Source organism: Lycium barbarum, chromosome 10 (genome assembly GCF_019175385.1).
Source record: "Lycium barbarum isolate Lr01 chromosome 10, ASM1917538v2, whole genome shotgun sequence".
NCBI lineage: Eukaryota > Viridiplantae > Streptophyta > Magnoliopsida > Solanales > Solanaceae > Lycium > Lycium barbarum.
In genome coordinates, this window is record NC_083346.1 from 78,856,207 (window position 1) to 78,876,943 (window position 20,737).

Below are 20,737 nucleotides of genomic sequence, written 5' to 3' on the forward strand. Positions count from 1 at the left end.
TTATCGCATGTCTTGTACTTTTGTCTGATTCTGTTATGTTTCTATAGTTGTCTTAACAATGAAGTGTGTTCTTTTCTCAAGTATGCCTCCAAAGAATCCAGTCAAGCGGGGTGGTGGTCCCAGAAAAGGCCGAGGTCGGGGTCAAACAACCCTTACTCTTAGGGATAAACCCTCTGACTCTGAATGTCAAGCGGTAGTCCCAACGACTAGATCGAGGGCACAGACCACCACGCCCCAAGCAGAATCACCCACTTTACTCTCCTCTCAGTCTACAGAGGAGACTTCATTCTCCACATCCGCTGATTCTAGCGATGCAGCAACAGAACAACCAGCCGCTCCTGAGAAAAATTCAGATGAGGAGCAAGAGCGGCTGCGGCTAAAAAAGATGGAGATAGCTGCAATCCGCTTCCCCTGTGAAGGGTGCCGAAAGTACTATGTAAAAGGGGCCACTACATTTGACGGGGGTAATCCGAGGAGAAATATTCAGGAAGAAGAACAAATCAGTATGAGCGACTTAGAGAGCTACCCTCGGATTATTAATCTCATCCAGCACTATCATCTTGAGGCATTCACACAGCCTCCAAGGGATTATTGCTCGACCATGGTTCGGGAATTCTATGCTACTTACAGAGTAATGCTCGAGCAGTGCCACAAGAACAAGAGAGCTTTGAAAGCCGCCCCTCCATTAGACACAGTGTATGTTCGGGGTATCCATGTTGACATCTCCGTCCGCACAATCAACCGATTTTATTTTGGTGATGACTTCGTGGAACCGACCACAGTGGAATATGATGATAAATTTGAAAGAAGGGCTGAGCAATCTGTACGGGAATAGTTTGCGACGGTGATGGCTAGAGGGCCGGCGGACCAGGCCTCATAGGTGAGAAACTTGGCTGCCAAAATCCATAAGGCAGATATCAGCTTGGAAGCTAAATTTTGGTGGAATTTCATCATATATCGGGTTCTGCCCACGGGAACATAGTCACGCCAGACAGAGTAGTGGTCGTGGCTGCTATGCTATCCCGGTACCCAATGAACTTGGGTGATCTGATCAGTAGAGCCATTCGGGCACGCGTCCCACATGAGGCGACAGCCTTGATATTCCCGTGCCTTATCACGCAGTTATGTAGGTTGGCCCAGGTGAGGCACATTGATACATTTGCAGCTACTCTTCTCGCAACAAAGGTGTGCGACATCACACAGAGTAGGGATGAGACCCTCTGTACATCTCAGGCCACCAGTACTTCATTGCTAGATCTCATGGGTGAGCAGGCTGAGCATGTCATGGATTCAGTACCTCAGGGCACAGTTGATATAGGCACGGAAGGACTGTCCATAACAGAGGCCTCCATACCATCTGTAGCTGATGCTACCCCTTCTTCTGAGGCACCACCTTGGCCTGCTGTTCCATCTGCATCTCCTATTCTTCCGTAAGCCGCAGCATCAGCTTCCGAGGATCTCTTTGTCCTCAATAGAGCCAACTTCAGAGAGTTTGCAATCAAGGCAGAGCGTGCTGATCAGCAGGTGACCCAGATATTACATCAGTTGGGTAGGTTTGTCCTGAAAGAGATTGCACCGGAGTTGGAGCCTCTTCAGGAGGCTATGGAGAGGCATCATGTTAGGGTCAATGCACGACTTGACAGTTTAGAGATGCGGATACTCACTATTGAGAAGAAGAGTGAGTCTGGTACTTCGAGAGATTTGAAGACCGATCTTGACCAGCTCCGAGCTGAGATTGCGGCCCTTCGGACGAGAGAGCAGGTTATTGTGGATGACCCGACACCACCTGCACCAGTCGCCAGCATTTTCGATTTGATCCGAGTAGTTGACTTGGTGACTGAGGATGAGCCTAAGGAGAGTCGCAAAAGAAAGAGGCCTGTCACATTGGCTGATGATGAGGATGAAGATGAGGAGGAGGACAATGAAGATGACGACCTCGAGCTTCAGGAGGGTATTCGGCGGTTATGCCTGGACATGAGGTTCACCGGCGCATCTTCCAGCACTAGTGCTATCCCAGCACCAGTCAGGCCGATCACGATAGCTCCTCAGGACCTGCAGCCACAGAGCTAGTCAGCTCCACCGCTTCAGTACACTGAGCCAGCAGTAGAGAGGGCCCCCATTCGCACTGCTGCGGAGGAGACACCTCAGCAGCAACAACAGGATTAGAGCATTTCAGGTCGGCCCCACCACCATAGGGTGATGGTATGATTTTTTTGATGCATTGGGGAAAATGTATCCTCTTTTTGCTGGGGGTGGGGTAGCCTGATGTAATTTGCAGTATACATTTGTTAAATTTTATTTAAAGTAATTGTGACTTTCATGGTTGTTGCATTGTGAACTTTTGGCATGAATTTTGAATGAAAAAGGATACTTGTGAACTTGAAAATGGATTGATTTGAAATTGACCCCTCCGAAACTTGAAAATGGATTGATTTGTGAACATGTATGGGTCTTTTTGTGACATCATAGATATTAGAGTGTGGATGAATTGAGTGTTCAAATCCTTATGACATTGTGAGTGTGAGAACTTCTTGTGTTCATTGTTAGCATATGTGGATCCAGAACTTGCCTGGTAGGTCATGCTATATTGCTTAGGATAGTCGGTTGTGAAGTGATCATAGACTTTCCTTCTAAATAGTCACGCCAGCCTTAAAAAGCCCAAAACCTGTTCTATATGAATATCACTAGTTCCCACGTTGAGCCTTTGACTTTTTCTCTTGATTAGCTGTAACAAATCTTTTCCCCACTTCATGAATTAATTCCATCTTTGCACCCATTCTGTCACGACCCAACCCCGTGGGCCGCGACCAGTGCCCTAGCTGGGTACCTATACGTACCCGATACCCAAATTAGCATATTAACAAAATAATATAATAATAATATTAGTGGACGCTACAGAATTTAGCATAAAAAGCAGACTTGGCACACATAGGCCGATAAGGCCATCATAGAACAAAGTATCCCAAACATATGTACAGAACCCACACAGATATATCCACAGACCTCTACATAACATATCATAATCATAAGACGGGACAGGGCCCCGTCATACCCAGAACAATGTACATATCCAGATAGCAGTGACAGACTGTACCAAAAAGTGGGCTCTGAAGAAGAGAGCGCCCCAAAATAGCAGAAGTGGGATCCTAAACAGATGGATCAGCGAACCTGTCATCTGTACCTGCGCGGCATGAAAACGCAGCCCCCCCCCCCCCCCCCCCCGAAGAAAGGGGGTCAGTACGAAATATGTACTGAATATGTAAAGCGGAATCACAGAAGTCAAATCATAATGATTTCAGAAAATGAGTACAAAATCCAGAGTGTCAAATGCATATTTCCAAAACAGACAGAATGTGTACAGAAACATATGTCATATCATATCCGGCCCCTGCCGCGGGACTCGGCAGACAGAACGTGGCCACCCTCCCGACGCTGGTGCCACAATACAGAGGAATCAGAAAAAGGGGCGTGGCCCCGTATCATAAAATGTCATATCAGAATGGCCATAACAGATCAGATCAGAATAGGCGGACATGGCACATCATACTCCACAGACCCATGTACGCGTATACCTGCCCCCTCACATCGGGGCGCGGCGAACAATGCAGAGAATCACGCTTGACAACATATCCTGGCCCGGGCTCAGTGTGGGAAACATTGGGACATCCACGAATGGAGTAGTGAGAGACTAATGCAATTTAAAAATATCATAAATGTTTTCAAAGACTCGATGAAGCGTATAAAAGCCAAACAAATCCAATGGAGTCGGACGGGATCATAATAAATGCATTTCGGATATCATAATAAATTACAGAAATATAACCTTCCTGAAGTCATTCCGAGTGTCAAAATAATTTATAATATTTAGTATAATATTTAAAACAATATTCGTTAGGCGATTAGTAGGGTAGTCAAAACGTTCCTTTCAAAAATTGCTTAAAAAGTAAGCTTTAGCACATTAAGGGCAAAACCGGAAATAGTGGGCCCGCCTCGGAACAAACAAGGCGGCGGGCTCAAAGTGTGCCCTCTAAGCTTATGGGGTCACCTAAAAAGGTTCCACAAACATTCTATGACTTTCCAAGTAATTTGGAGCAAAGTTGCATAATTCCAAGAAATAGCGTATCAAAATGGTTCAATTCTACTGAAGGAAAAACTGAAATTTTCTCTTGCGGATTCCGAGGGCCAAGAGGTCCTTCGAGGCCCGGATCCGACCCTAACACACTAAGGGCATGCCAAGGGAAGAATTGGGGTTGCTTTACATACCTTTCAAGCTCTTTACGCCTTTCCAAACTCACTTCCCGTTTCGTCGAAAAACTGCAATTGGTCAAGTTTACCAATTGTAAGCTATGAATACCAAAGTTTCAATTTAATGCATATTTGTCTACCGAAATTTCGGCAGCACTTCCCCTATACATATGGCACCCCGAGAATTCAACTCGGCTAGAAATCATCAACAACAACCCAAACGACAACATCAATATCAACAACGAACATTAAAACACAAATATCCTTCAACTAGTCATCTTTCTAACAAGTTGACATAATCTTCATTTCAACCCAACTTTCAACTAATATCAATAATTTCACATTCATCAACAATCAAGATCATCACCATATAGTTCTAGAAACATTTCATATCGTTTTCCTCAAGTTATACACTCGATATACATAATATACAACTTTCCTTCAAAGTCATAACTTATGCAAAACTCCAAATCTTTGGCATACAACTTCATAACATGTTTCCAACTTCCAAATTCATCTATGATCATCACAATTGACAACCAAACAACTTCATTTCCTTAATGTCGGAAAATTATACTAAAACGACATAAGTTTCTACATTCCAATTCAATACAAACTTATATCATTCTAACTTCATTTACATTGCAACCATCACAATAACACACTAACACACTAAACAACTTAATTCATTTCCATCCCAAGTTCAATACACCACATGGCCATAAGCCTTTTTTTGTCAACTTCAACTAAATCATTCAACTTCCAATTCCAATATGCATTTCATCACAACCACAACTAGAATATAACATGAATTCTATACATTTTGGCTATACAACATATACATACTCACGGCTACAAGCCATATTCCAAACCCACATTGCAAACTTCCATTTTTCCATACAATCAACCCATTTCTATATACTACAACACAATCAAGACTTCATAACACAATAAAAAGGTAGAAATTCTTACCTTTTCCTCAAGTCTTCTTCACTTGGAGATGTGATCACTTTGGTGATTCTAGTGCTTCCCACTCCAAACCAACTATACCAAGTTACAAAGGAACCTTGACTTAGTAGGAAATCAACAAGAAATAAATTTTTAGAACAATATTTTTGGTAGCTAAGTTTTCCTCCCAAACCCGAGAGCACCCCTTTCTCTTGCTCTTGTTCTTGATTTCTATCCTTGTCTATTTTTCTTGAACCTTCTTAAGGGATAAAGACCAATATATAATATAATACCTTATGTTAATTAATCACATGGAAATTTAATACAAATTGTGGGCTTGGGCCACACCTTGGCCGGCCACTCCAATGCATTGGGCCTTAAATTCCATTCCATTATTTTTGGCCCAATGACTTATAGTCCACGTTTTGTAATTCCCGAAACTAATTTCCAAAATTCCAAAATTGCCCTTAGGCTCGTCCCACACTTTCATGACTCTATTCTTTCATGCATAACTCCTATGATCAACAAAATATCAAAATTGACCTTATATCTCAAAAATCCAATATATATCAAGTTTTTCCAAACGTGTGAAAACACGGGATATAACACATTCCCTCCTTGACACTACTAGAGAAAAGAGGCAAAGAGCCTAAAGCTGGGGGTACGTGAGTTGCATAGTCGAGAACTGGATGTGATAGCAGATTAAATTTGAGAAAAGTTTATAAAAAAAATTCATGTATATATATGTATGTATATATATGTATATATATGTATATATATAGTTTTATAATAATAATAATAATATTGTCTCGTAAAAAGATTGTAAATTCTAGTAAGAGTAAAATCACATCTTAGTCATGAGTTGAAGAATGAATAGATTGGGCATGAGAAGAAAGGTCAAAATCTGTAGTGTCGAGGAGGATGAGTCACTAATTCCCAAATGAGTATCCTACCCGTCCCCGAGCCTATATTACAACCCAAGAACAAGTCCTATAGTGATCACAACTGAACCATCCGAAAGTGTTAGGCATTGAAATTAAAGGCAAGCATATGGTATTTGCACTTGTAAATCATGAACTTTTTTGTGAGCGCGAGTGCTTTCTATTCTCATCCATCCTTGTCCCGATTCTTATTGTAAAATTGTGCGTGGGACATTCTCTAATCTAAGTGAGGGCATAATGGTGAATACTCGCACGCATAAATGCTTCTAATAATGTGATGTCATCGATTGAAGCGTCATGGTCAATTCTAATAAGTTTGTTTTGAAAGAACCCTGTTTGGGAATGAGGAAAGAGGGAGTTGATTTGAAAAATGCACATGCCGGTAGCGATGAGCAATCACCATTGTAGTCACTTTTACTTTATTTTTAGCACAATTGTAATTTATTTTGTGGTTGTTTTGTCTGACTTGCTTGAGGACAAGCAAAGATCCTAAGTTGGGGGTATTGATGTGCCGCGGATTTGTGGCACATTCGACGCCTTTTTACTATGAATTTTGGTTGTTTTCAAGTAAGTCTGGTTCTCGTTAATATGTTTTGTTGTGTTTTAGGAAAACAATGGCCTAAAAGCAAAAAGCAAAGAGCAAAGGAATAATTGACCAGAAATGAAGAATCGACGTTCCGTCGATCAGCCGACGAACCGTCCTTTGGACCGTCGATAAGATCGATTTTCCAGTGATGACAAAGTTGAAGACGACAAAGGGCGGAGGCATCGACGAAGCGTCGAACTGATCTATGCTTCGTCGTTTGTGTCGTTAAGCAGGATCTCTCAACCAGAAGAGAGAAAGACAGAATACTCAACGGATCGTCGAACTGGTCGACGGCATCGTCGAATGGAACACATTGCTGAAGGTATAAAGGACGGAGAAATCGACGGAACGTCGAACGATCGACGGTCCGTCGATCTTGCTATCCAAGGCAATTTTGTCAGTAGCTGATGTGCGTTTTTTGGAGCCTATTTAAAGAACATTTTAGGTTATTTTTGGGAGCAGATTTTTATTGTAACCACGTGAACAAAGTTCCATTGGTGGGTGAGCATTGAATACTCCCCTTTTGGAGCTTAGTGAAGACAACAAGATTCCATTATCCATCATCTTTATTACACTTTGTAAGCTTTATGTCTCATTTATTGCTTACTACTTTTGAGACCATAATGTGTGAGTAGTTTCTTTAATCAAAGTTGTGGACCCAAAATGATGGGTGCTATGTAATGGGCGTCTAACATTGTATATATATATAATGGGTTGTGATGTGTTTTATTATTTCTCATATTCATTGTTCATTAGTGGTTGCAAACACTTGTTCATGCACAAACCCTAGTTTATTTGGAAAGATGAACTAGGGTGTGATTCGAAATAATATAACAAGGACTCGAGGCGCTAACCCTCGTTTAATGGACTCGCTTAGGGATAAGATGAGTTCTACTTGGCATATTTAGTCAATCTTATTTACAACTTTTCTGCATTTGGGAAAATCATGAAAAGAAATACTTTCTAACTATTGGAAAATATTAGAAAGTGCATTAGAGATTAAGTGCATACATAACTCCGACCCATTAGAAATATATCATATTGACACCCATAGCATAACATCTAATCATCGCGGGGACTCAACTTTGGTTCTCCGAATCCAAACGAATTCCAAACACTTCAAAATAGCGGATACAAACCAAATCTCTTTTCAAAACATTCGGAATAGGATTAAAGCCTTTAAAGACTAGTATCACATACAATTAGTATCCTTTTCTCTCCATATTCCCTGTGGGATTCGACCCCAACCTTGTTTGGGTTACTATATTTGACAACGTCGGCTTTACGCCATTAATAGGTGTAATTTGAGCGTATCAATCCCCTAAACATTTATAATCCCTTAAATCAAGAATTCAACAAGATTACACTAAACTAGTTCATGAAAAGTAATTGTTCTTGCTTCTACTTGATGTTGTGGTGAGTTTGATCTTGAAGAAAGTTGATGAGGCTAAAGTTCTTCAAGCATAAGCTATTTTATTCATCTTGAATTTGATATTGAGTTGTTTTTGGAGGATTTTAATGGTTTAAAGTGAAGGAAAACATAGTATAAAGGTCATAGTTTGATATGTTGATGTTGTTGGCTTATGGGCTGATTTTCGAAGGAAGTGTTGGACGGATTTGCATATGTTTGTCATGTAGTATCTTGATTATGTTGTTGTTGATGTTGTTGTTATTGATGTTTGGGAGTTGTTTTGGAATTGGTTGGAGTAGATAATATAGGGGAAATGCTGTCCGAATTCCGTTAACTTATTAACTAGCTAAGTTTGAGTGTGTAAGTGTTCTTATAGCCTGATTGTTGTATGAATCATCTTGGATGTAGATTTGCAGGCTTGGAAGGTAGAATTTGAGTGGCTAAGTAAGCAGCAAGGTATGTTAAGGCTGTCCCTTTCTTTCTTAAGGCATGATCATATTGTTATGAACTTTCACAAATGATGTCCATAATGATTCCTCTCATAGAAATACTAGAAGCTTACATTCTTGATGTTCTTACGATATTATTGATGTTGGTCTCACCTTATGATTATTGTTCCTTCAAGGTGAGATATGATAATGATGTTAGCTCCATAATGGAGATCGGAGGTTTACTGACCTTACGTCACTCCGATGAATTTAGAAATGTGTTCTTAAGGAATGTTTTGTAAGACATGAATAGTATGCTAGTTATGAGATCCTTAACGAGGTATTTAGTGCTAGAAGATAGGCTTATGATGCAGCCAGGAATTGACTAAGGCTTAGTTAATTCGAGAAGAAGTCTTAATGGCCTAGAAATGTGCTTATGAGTCTTATGTAATCATGTAGGCATTAACGGATAAGTAATGATCATGGGAAGTTCATAGAAGCTAATAGATAAAGAATGAACACTAGAAGTATATAAAGGGTACCTACAGGGGATATTTGGATCGGGTTGCACGTTCCACAACTCATGCTTTTATATCTGGATTAGGTTGCACGTTCCACAACACATGCTTTCGTACCTGGATCGGGTTGCACGTTCCGCAACACATGCATTCATATTTACCACTGGTCTACAACCAGTTGGACAAATTATCTATCACTACTTACCACCATGCTACGGCTGGTTGGGCAGTTATTACCATCGTGCTACGGTCGGTTGGGCAGATATGTATTTACCACTGTGCTATGGCTGGTTGGGCAGTTATTACCATCGAGCTACGGCCGGTTGGGCAGTTACCATTGATCAGTAAAGCAAATGCGCTCTACCATCGAGCGATAATCGGATGGGAAGTTACCACCATGCTACGGCCGGTGGGGCAGTTACCACTGATCAGTTGGGCAGATAGCACCAGGATGATAAGTAGGTCAGAGACACAGTATTGTACATAGATGTAGTTAAGCACGGGATAGTATAGAGAGACATACATGCTAGATTCTCATTGGTAAGTTAGAAACCCCAGGTTGATTCTTATCCTTCTTCTTTATAGTATATGTTTCTTATGTTATATTTTTCGCCTTATATACTCGGCATATTATTCGTACTGACGTTCCTTTGCTGGGGGAGCTGCGTTTCATGCCCGCAGGTCTTGATATACAGGTTGACAGCTCTCGCAGTAAGATACCAGCTCAGCAGGCAGTGTCGTGGCACTCCACTTGCTCCGGAGTTGCTATGTGAGTCAGTATGGTTGCATATGCATTTGTATGGGTATGGCGGGGCCCTGTCTCGACCACATTATGTCATGTACCCCAGTAGAGGCTCGTAGACAGATATGCACAAATAGATGTCTTATGGTCATCTCGGTTTATATTCTGTGGTATCATTACTACGGATAGCCTCGTTTAAATAGCTAAAATGACACATCAACACTCATTTAATTTGTTCACACCTAATCCAGATTTCCAAAAGTTTACATTATGCCCCTCTCAGGATTATTCGTCCCCGAATGAAAGTCATGGTCAAAGATTTTTCACTAACCCTCATATTTTTCAGAATTTTCTAGAGTTCTTTTGCAAAGTGAGTTATCCCCAAAGATAACCTACGACTAACCACACAACAATTAGATTATTCAAGTCTAAACACAAGAGTGAGGGATTCATACCTTTAGTCTAAGATTTTGCAGGAATTAAATCACCGAAAGGTTCAACACATACCTGCAATAGGGAATAAGCGAGGGTATCTCTTCTTCATGTCCTTCTTAGCTTCCCAAGTCATTTATTTGGTATTATGGTTATGCCATAGGACTTTAACCGAAGCTAAATCTTGGTTCTCAATCTTCTAACTTGTCGATCTAAAATTTGTACAGGTTCTTCTTCATAAGACAACTTTTCGCTGATTTCAATCTCTTCATGATTCAAGACATGAGAAGGATCAGGTTTATACAATCTCAACATCGAAATGTGAAACACAAGATGCACCATAACCATCTCTGATGGTAACTTCAAATCGTAAGCCACCTTTCCAATTCTTCCCACAATTTCATAAGGGCCAATGAAATAAGGGCTAAGCTTACCCATTATACCAAACTGTATAACTCCCTTCATTGATGACATTTTGAAGAATACCCTGTCACCCACAACAAACTCTAGCTCGCGACGCCGCATGTCCGTATACGACTTTTGTCGACTCTGAGCTTTTTTGAGTCATTGCACAGTAAGGTTCACCTTCTCAATTGCTTCGTGAATTGAGTCAGGACCCAATAGCTCTACTTCGGTAGGTTCAAACCACCCAATTGGCGATCTGCAACACCTCCTATAAAGAGCCTCATAAGGAGCTATTTGTATACTCGCCTGATAACTGTTATTGTAAGCAAATTCCATAAGAGGAAGATGTTCATCCCATTTATCCCTAAAATCAGAGTCACATGCTCTCAACATGTCTTTGAGAGTTTGTATAGTTCTCTCTACCTGCCTGTCCGTCTGAGGATGGAAGACAGTACTCAAATTCACTCGAGTTCCCAAACCTTTTTGGAACGATTTCCCAGAAATGAGCAGTGAATTGCGTACCTTTGTCAAATATGATGGATGTCGAAAGCCCATGAAATCTAACTATCTCCTTCAACTATAGCTTGGCATAATGTGCTGCATTATTCGTTATCTTCAGAGGAAGAAAGTGAGCAGACTTTATGAGTCTATCCATGATTACCCAAATAGAATCAAACATGGTCTTTGTGTGGGGTAAACCCATAACAAAGTCCATATTAATCATCTCCCACTTCCATTAAGGAATCTCGATGTTGTGGGCCAAATCACTAGGCCTTTGGTGTTCAGCCTTCACTTGCTGACAGTTCAAATGCTTAGCAACAAAGTTAGAGATATCTACTTTCATGCTCTTCCACCAGTGGTGTTGCTTCAAATCCTTATACATTTTGGTAGATCCAGGATGCACAGAATATTTGAAACTGTGCGCCTCCACCATCAGTACTTGTCGGAGACCGTCAACGTCCAGGACGCACAGGCATCCTTCTAACCTTAGGATATTACTACCAACATCAATGGAGCATAAAGTGTAATCACTCTTTTTCACCCCGTCTCAAAGTTTCACCGTAAGTTTGTCCTCATAGTGTTTTGCCTTAATTCTCTCCACGACTTCAGATCGCGCCTGAGCAATTCTCACTAACTCTCCATCTACTGTTTCATCAAGTTGGACTCCAAGACTAGCAAGTCTTCGAATTTCATTGCCCATCGGCATCTCTTGTGCATGCAAATAGGCTAAAGTACCCATAGACTTTCGGCTTAAAGCATCTGCAACAACATTTGCCTTACCAGGATGAAATAATCCTTCAACAACTCCAACCATCTTCTCTATATGAGATTCAACTCTCGCTATTTGAAAATATATTGTAAACTTTTATGATCAGTGAAGACATCATAATGTTCGCCATATAAATATTGATGTAAAATCTTTAGAGCAAAAACCACAACAGCCAATTAAGACCCTGTGAATTCAAACTTTAAAATTTGACCAAATCCAACTTAAAAATCTCAAAATTGAACCAAGTGCGGGCATGAGGACCATTCGAAAGTAATAAAGTCTAAAATAAACTAGGAGGAGTGTGAAAGTGTTTTGTATATAAAAAAAAAGGCGCAAGCTTAAAACAATCGCATGGCAAAGTCGGTCGCTAGCTCGTCGAGGCTGCCGACCTCGCGAGCGAGCCGAACGTCCCTTGCACCAGGTGCACGTGAAAAAACATTGGAAGCTGGACAACGTGAGCTCGAACTTTAGGCAAACCTGGCATGCACGCAATGCGAGTTCTTGGCGCGAGCACACGCGCAGCAGGGCCAGCTGGGAGTGGGCTTGCGCAGGCAAGCAGGGTGACTGGTATTGACACCCAATTTTGTTCTTCCTTACATTAAATTATTCTAATAAGCTGCTAGTAATATTTATAGCATTTTAAATACCGCTACGAGCATTATTACCTTATTTTTACCCCACATATAATAATTTGTTTTACTGCATATTAGGTTAATATAATTACCAACTTTTAGATGTTAAAGTATTGCTTTTATTTTGAGCACATCCATATATTTTATGAACTTCTATTTCATTAATAAAGGCCATAACAATTTTCACAAATATTTTTCGAGAATTATTCTATTTATTTCGCATTGTTACACAATATTATTATTATTATTATTATTATTATTATTATTATTATTATTATTATTATTATTATTATTATTATTATTACGGCAAATGACCTAAAATACCCTCGAACTATTAGAATTGGTGCAAAAATACCCTCCATCCACCTTTGAGCCCCCAAATACCCCTGTCATTCACCTTTGATCCCCCAAATACCCTTGACATCCACATATGGGTTCTAATATACCCTTATTTATAACAGTCCCATGTTGACGCCCAATTTTGTCCATCCTTTCGTCTAATTTACATCGTTCAACTTCTATTTTATTAGAATATTAATTATATTTTTTTATCACAACCTATAGTTAAATTTCTTGATGACTACTACTACTACTACTACTACTACCTTTTCGTTTTATTAGAAAAAAAAATCACTCATTCATTTATTCTCCTTCTGGCTTAATTGCAGTGTTAATCCTATTCGTATTCTCTATAAATATTTATTTAAACATATTTTTTGTATTAGCTTCACACTTATAGTTGTTGTTATGTTTCTATGATTACTTTACGATTACAAGTGATAAAACTATTTACCAAAATGTTTTGTCCCTCTACTTTTATTATCATTATGAAAATCGAGAAAATCTATTTGAAATTACTATATTCCCCAAATAAACCAAATAAAAAATTTCCCCCATTTTCTAAAGTTTCTACCCAGCCCATAATCCCTTTCCAACTAAAAATCCCCAAAGGCATCTGGTTACCCCCAAAACAAAATATCCATAACTCATTGTTATTTACTCAAAATTCCTAAGACCCCGTCATCTCTAAATTTCCTTAAAATCAAACATTCCCCGATTCTCGTCGAAATTCCACGGCTACAAAATCCCTTTCTTTGTGCCGTTTATATTCCTTCATTTATTCTTGTTTGATTTTATCTTCTCTTCTCTTTTCAATTCCACTTTCTTTCCTTAATTCATTCACCTTAATTTCTTACTAGTAATCATAAAAATCATAGCTTAATATCCGCCTTAATTGCAAAATCGAAACTTTCCTCTTTTCATCTAATATGCCAAGAACAAAATGACAGAAGTTTGGACCAGAATCTATTTGAAAAATACGTCCAAGTTCCAGATTAGTAATAATAATAATAATAATAATAATAATAATAATAATAATAATAATAATAATAATAATAATAATAATAATAATAGTAGTAGTAGTAATAGTAATAATAAAAGTAATAATAGTAATAGAGATCATTAAGAAATTTGACTACAAGTTGTGATAAAAAAATATAATTAATAATCTAATAAAATAGAAGCTTAACGATGTAAATTGGACGAAAGGATGAACAAAATTGGGTGTCAACATGAGACTGTTAGAAATAAGGGTATATTAGACCCCATAGGTGGATGACAGGGGTATTCGAGGGCTCAAAGGTGGATGACAGGGGTATTTGGGGCTCAAAGGTGGATGGAGGTTATTTTTGCACCAATTCCAATAGTTCGAGGGTATTTTAGGCCCTTCTCCGTTATTATTATTATTATTGTTGTTGTTGTTGTTGTTGTTGTTGTTGTTGTTGTTGTTGTTGTTGTTGTTATTATTGTTATTATTATTATTATTGTTATTATTATTATTATTATTATTATTATTATTATTATTTAATTATTTACTTCATTATGTACGTTATTTTATTGCATTACCATTTATCAAAAGAACATTTCTTTTCAACTATCCAGAGCATCAATTTAATTAGGAAAAAAAGTATTTACTTTATTTTCCCTTTATAATTGTACATTTTTATTTACTATTAGTTTAGGGTCTTGCTAAGCTAATACATGAAGGTAGTAGGTTAGCACCCTCCCCACTTTTTGATTTCCATAAATGCCATTACTCTTCCTTGCTTACTCATTTAAACTAGGGGCCTTTGTGTCATTTAACCAAAATTCCCTCAAATTCATTTCCCTCCCACCATGAGTGACTAATCTCACCAATCAAGCATGTAATTTCAGCTAGGTAAGCAAAACCAAGGTTAAGTTTAACTATTCATCTCAGGCTAGCAATGAAATCGACACCAGTAGATAACTCAAGTAATTTTAAGTCAGTAATTAGTCGACACCAATCAAAAATAAAAATGCCTTCAAGTTTGTATACGGTAAAAACCGGATATATGCAAGACCGATGAGACCAGGGGCGGAGATAAAAAGAGACAGGCATGGTCACTGAGTCTGCCCTTAGAACTGATGGAATTGCACCGGCTGCGGCTGACCTGGAAAAAGTGAAGCAAACCTGTTTGGTCCGACATCTCCGGACCAAACTCGGCATCATAACCAGTCCGGTTTCTCCATGACCGAGTTGATCGTGTCCGTTAGTCCGACTTCAGCATGACCGAGTTGATCGTGGCCGTTAGTCCGGTTAATCAGTTATAAAATCGCCACGCGTCAACATTATTCTGTCACATTGTACCGACGACCGTACGGCCCAACCTTATCCTTTTAGGGTTTACTTTATTCTAAAAGGGCTTTATGTTGTATACAAGGCCCATAGGGCAAAACTATAAATAAGGGGCATTTCCCTACTTTTAAGGGTTAGCTTTCCCAAGATCAAGAACATTGTAATAGAAATTATATATTGAAGCTCTCTCTCCTTTGGTCCGGATCAGTGGCATTTTATGCTTATTCTTCCAATATAGTTGGCTTAATCATAAACATCCATATCTTTATTTAAATCATTAGCGTATATATTCATGTACACTTGGTATAGCACGCAAATCCATAATTATATCTCATAAACCCAAAATAGATTAAAGTTCATCCACATATCCTATACCTCACTTACAAATTCAATTGATTACCTAAATTCGGGGTAAACAGTTTGGCGCCCACCATGGGGCTAGGATAATAGTGGTGTCTGATCTTGGTTTCTATCTCTTACCCATTAAGATTGAAAAAATCTTTTGTTCGTCTCTGTGAAAACAGACCAAATGGCAAGCGGTGGACAATCTGGTCACGTCAACAACAACGAGATTGTGGCTGAAAATGAGAACAGTGGGTTACGGGGCTTACCAGCAGAACCCATTGACCCAAACTCCGTTGATTTGAGGGAGGGCCTCAACCGACAGAACACTGTGAACCAGGAGAATGCCGCCCCGCCGACCACCGATCCCTTAAATACTCACAATTCAATTACTTTGTCTCGGGCACAAGGCTGGAAAGTGCCGGATACCCCGGATGATATTAACATATGTTTAGTTTTTGAAATGTTGTAGGAATAGAGGGCAGCTATTGCCGAACAAGGAGTCGCAATAGCCCAGTTGCAAAGAAAAAATTATGAAACCGCCCCGGAGAGGACGAAAGGTGTTGCCGAACCTAGAAGGGACGAAACACGGATGGTCGAGAGTAATGGGTCCGGAGCTGGTTCATCCACTGAAGTTATGAGAATGCTCGAAACATTAGCGAAGCGGGTAGACTCGACTGAGAAGAGGGTGGAAACATATAACTCTCGGGTGGACCAAATCCCGGGGGCTTTGCCTATTCTGAAAGGACCGGATTCGAAGAGGTACATTCAGAGGCCTTTTCCTCTGAGTGCGACGAAATTGATCCCGAATAGGTTCAAAATGCCGGATATCCAGAAATATGACAGCACAACGGACCCTCAGGAACACGTGACTTCATACACCTGTGCCATAAAAGGCAATGATGTTTAAGGGGATGAAATTGAATCCGTGTTGTTGAAAAGGTTTGGGGAAACTCTGTCAAAGGGAGCATTGACTTGGTACGACCATCTGCCCTAGCATTCAATCACTTCTTTTGAAATGCTCGCGGATGCGTTCATAAAAGCTCATGCCGGTGCCAAAAAGGTGCAGGCCCGTAAGGCGGATATTTTCCGTATAGCCCAAAGGGATGATGAGTTATTGTGTGAATTTGTCAACCGGTTCCAAAGGGAACGGATGGAGCTCCCTCCGGTTCCGGAGGAATGGGCTGCACAAGCTTTTACCAAAGGGCTTAATCCTCGAAGCTCGACGGCCTCGTTCAAACTAAAATAAAACTTGCTGGAATACGAGGCTGTGACCTTAGCTGATGTTCATAACAATTATGAATCAAAGATTCGAGTAGAGGATGACCAACTTGAGCTCCCCCCGGGACCCGTAAATATGAACAAAAGCTTTGAGAGATCGAGGAAAAATTACGATCCGGAGTCAAAACCGTCGAGGGAAAGATATCAGCGATACTCTCAATCGGAAAATCCAAGCTTCAGGTCGGAAAAATCTAGGGTTGGCCCGAGCCAATCCTCCGGTCGGGGTGATAAACGGATCGAGCGCCCGTCAAATAGTCAAGGTCTCTCATTTAGGAGTGATGTCGGAAGCTCGGCCAGCAACAGAGACTTGCCAAGGATATTGGAGTACAACTTCAACATCAACACTTCAGACCTCATATCGGCTATTGGCCGTATCGCAGAAGCAAGATGGCCGAGACCACTAAGGTTTGACCTGGGCCAACGGGACCCGAACGTGATGCGTGAATATCATGGAACCCATGCGCACAGAACTAAAGACTGTCGCCAACTAAGAGAGGAGGTGGCTCGGTTACTGAAGAATGGCCACCTTCGAGAATTGCTAAGTGAACGAGCTAAAGGCCACTACAAGGAAAGGGAATCTCATAAACGGGCCGAACCAGTGGAACCTCAGTATATAATCAACATGATAATCGGGGGTACCGATACCCCTCGAGGGCCGGTGATAAAACGGACAAAGGTTTCCATTATGCGTGAGAAGCGCAGCAGGAATTACGTACCCGAGGGTTCCATCTCTTTTAACAACGAGGATGCAGAAGGCATCATTCAACCGCACAATGATGCATTGGTAATCTCTATTCTTATTTTTAAATCGCAAGTTAAATGTATTTTGATTAACCTAGGTAGCTCAGCCAACATCATCCGGTGGAGAGTGGTTGAACAGCTAAGGCTACTCGACCAAATCGTACCGGTAGCCCGAGTGCTCAGTGGATTCAATATGGCAAGTGAAACCACGAAGGGGGAGATTTCTTTACCGGTCAACATTGATGGCACCATTCAGCAAACGGTGTTCTATGTCATCGAAGGGGATACGAAGTATAATGCATTGCTGGGTAGATTGTGGATACATAGCATGAGGGTCGTGCCATCGACATTACATCAGCTGCTGAAATTCCCGACCCCGGAGGGGATAAAAACCATCCGGGGAGAACAGCCCGCTGCAAGAGAGATGTTCGCGGTGGAGGAAGCATCACCCCTTCCCAAAATACCGGATAAAAAAGAAGGTGAATCAGTCGGCGGCAAGGGACCTAACTAGCAACTAAAGTACACAGATTCGACAACGGAGCAGAATGGGTCGGACCCGGGGCATGAAGAAGATGATTTCAGTGTACCCAGATCGTTCATCTTGCCGGATGACTCGGATGCAACCAAGTCAACAGTAGAGGAGTTGGAGCAAATCATCTTGTTCGAATATCTACTGGATAGAAAGGTATACCTGGGCACGGGGTTAACCTCGGAGCTCAGGGACAAGTTAATTAAATTTCTTCAAGCTAATGCCGATTGTTTCGCATGGTCCCATATAGATATGATAAGTGTACTACCAGGAGTGACGACTCACAAGCTCAGCCTTGACGGGAGATTTCCCCGGTGAAGCAGAAGAGAAGGCCCATGGCAGAGGCAAAACACGCTTTCGTGAAGGATGAGGTAACAAAGATTTTGAAAATAGGCTCTATCCGGGAGGTAAAAAACCCAGACTGGCTAGCTAATGTAGTAGTTGTGCCGAAAAAAGTTAATAAATTCCGAATGTGCGTTGATTATAAGGATCTAAACAAAGCATGCTCGAAGGATTCATTTCCGATGCCTCACATCGATAGAATGATCGATGCGACAGTCGGACATGCGATGTTAAGTTTTCTCGATGCTTACTCCGGGTATAACCAAATTTGGATGCACCCGGAGGATCAAGAGAAAACATCCTGTATTACCCGGTATGGGACTTACTGTTACAATGTCATGCCCTTCGAATTAAAAAATGCCGGTGCAACTTACCAACGCCTAATTAATGGAATGTTCGAAGAACAAATAGGGAAAACAATGGAAGTTTATATTGATGACATAGTTTTCAAGTCCCTGGAAGCAAAGGACCATTTAAAACATTTGCAGGAAACTTTCGATGTACTTCGCAAATACAATATGAAGCTCAACCTGGAGAAATGCGCCTTCGGTGTCCGGTCGGGAAAGTTCTTGGGTTTTATGGTGTCTAACCGGGGAATTGAAATCAACCCGGACAAGATCAAAGACATCGAGGACATTGAGATGGTAAATAACGTCAAAGGAGTGTAGAGGCTCACCGGAAGGATAGCGGCGCTGAGTCGGTTCATATCGAGATCCTCGGACAAGAGTCACCGTTTCTTCTCCTTATTAAGGAAGAAGAATGACTTCACCTGGACACCGGAATGCCAAAATGCCTTATTAAGCCGATGCATTGGCCAATTTGGGATCTTCAGTCGAAGGGGAAGAAATCAACCCCAGGACTATGGTGCACTTGATGAATTCGGCGATAGAAAACGGACATACTGAAATAAACACAATGGGTTTAACTTGGGATTAGCGCAAGAAATACATCGACTACTTGTAAGATGGAAAGCTCCCGAGTGACCTAAAAGAATCACGGTCACTAAGGACAAAAGCAGCGCGGTTCTGCTTGGTAGACGGTCAATTGTATCGACGGTCTTTCTTCGGACCCCTGGCCAAGTGTTTGGGTCCCGGAGAAACTGAGTATGTGATGAAAGAAGTACACGAGGGGACTTACGGCAATCACTCCGGTGCTGAAGCCTTAATCCAAAAAATTATCAGAGCCGGTTACTACTGGAACTAGATGGAGGAAGATTCGAAGAATTTTGTCCGGAAATGTGACAGGTGTCAAAGACATGCCCCGATGATTCATCAGCCCGGGGAGTTGCTGCACTTGGTGATATCACCTTAGCCCTTCATGAAATGGGGAATGGACATCGTTGGTCCATTGCTATGGGCACCAGGTAAGGCCCGTTTTATTTTGTTTATGACTGACTATTTCTCCAAATGGGTTGAAGCACAGGCCTTCATATGGGACCACATTTTTTGTCGTTTCGGCATCCCGGCCGAGATAACTTGTGATAACGGTCCTCAGTTCGTTGGCAACAAAGTCAATGATTTCCTCGAAGGGTTGAAGATCAAGAAAATCATATCAACTTTGTATGACCCGAGTGCGAACGGACAGGCGGAATCTATGAATAAAACAATAATTCAAAATATGAGGAAAAGACTTGAAACATCAAAGAATCACTGGAGGGAAGTACTACCGGAGGTATTGTGGGATTACAGAACCACATCGAAATCAAGCACGGGAGAAACACCTTTCTTGTTGGTCTACGGGGCCGAAGCCCTCATTCCCGTAGAAGTTGGTGAACCGAGTCTCCGATTCAGGTACACCACCGAGGAGTCAAACGAGGAGGCCATGGCCGTAAAACTCGATCTCATAGATGAACTTCGCGAAAACGCGTTGGTCCGTATTGCAGCCCAGAAGCAGAGAATGGAAAGGTACTACAACCGGAGGGCCAATTTTCAACATTTCCAAGTTGGGGACTTGGTGCTTCGGAAAGTTACCTTGAAAACCAAGAATCCCAACGATGGAAAACTGGGTCCGAACTGGGAAGGGCCGTACAAGATAACCGTGGTAACGGGCAAAAGATTGTATCAGCTGGAATCCATGGACGGGCAACGGTTGCGCAATAACTGGAATGTGGCTCATTTGAAGAGATACTATCTAAGGTATGGGCACTTGTGTTTATTTATTAACCTTTTCTTTTTTGCAGGAAGTCGAGTACTGGATAATATTTGGTGCTAGGTCTGAAAACACGTGTTGCACTCTTTTCCTTAGTGCGGTTTTGTCCCAAAATGGGTTTTTCTGACAAGGTTTTTAAT

At 41.0% G+C, this 20,737-nt stretch overlaps 1 protein-coding gene across 1 annotated transcript; it reads right to left on the bottom strand.

Moving 5' to 3' along the window:
* Positions 1–10,428: 10,428 nt before the first annotated feature.
* LOC132613072 (uncharacterized) lies at positions 10,429–10,776 on the bottom strand. Its single transcript, XM_060327128.1, has one exon. The coding sequence runs from the start codon at positions 10,774–10,776 to the stop codon at positions 10,429–10,431; it is 348 nt and encodes a 115-aa protein (XP_060183111.1).
* Positions 10,777–20,737: the final 9,961 nt, after the last annotated feature.

Bases quoted from the DNA above. Each gene is read 5' to 3' on its own strand.
- LOC132613072 (XM_060327128.1), bottom strand. From the start codon at position 10,776: ATGCGGCGTCGCGAGCTAGAGTTTGTTGTGGGTGACAGGGTATTCTTC.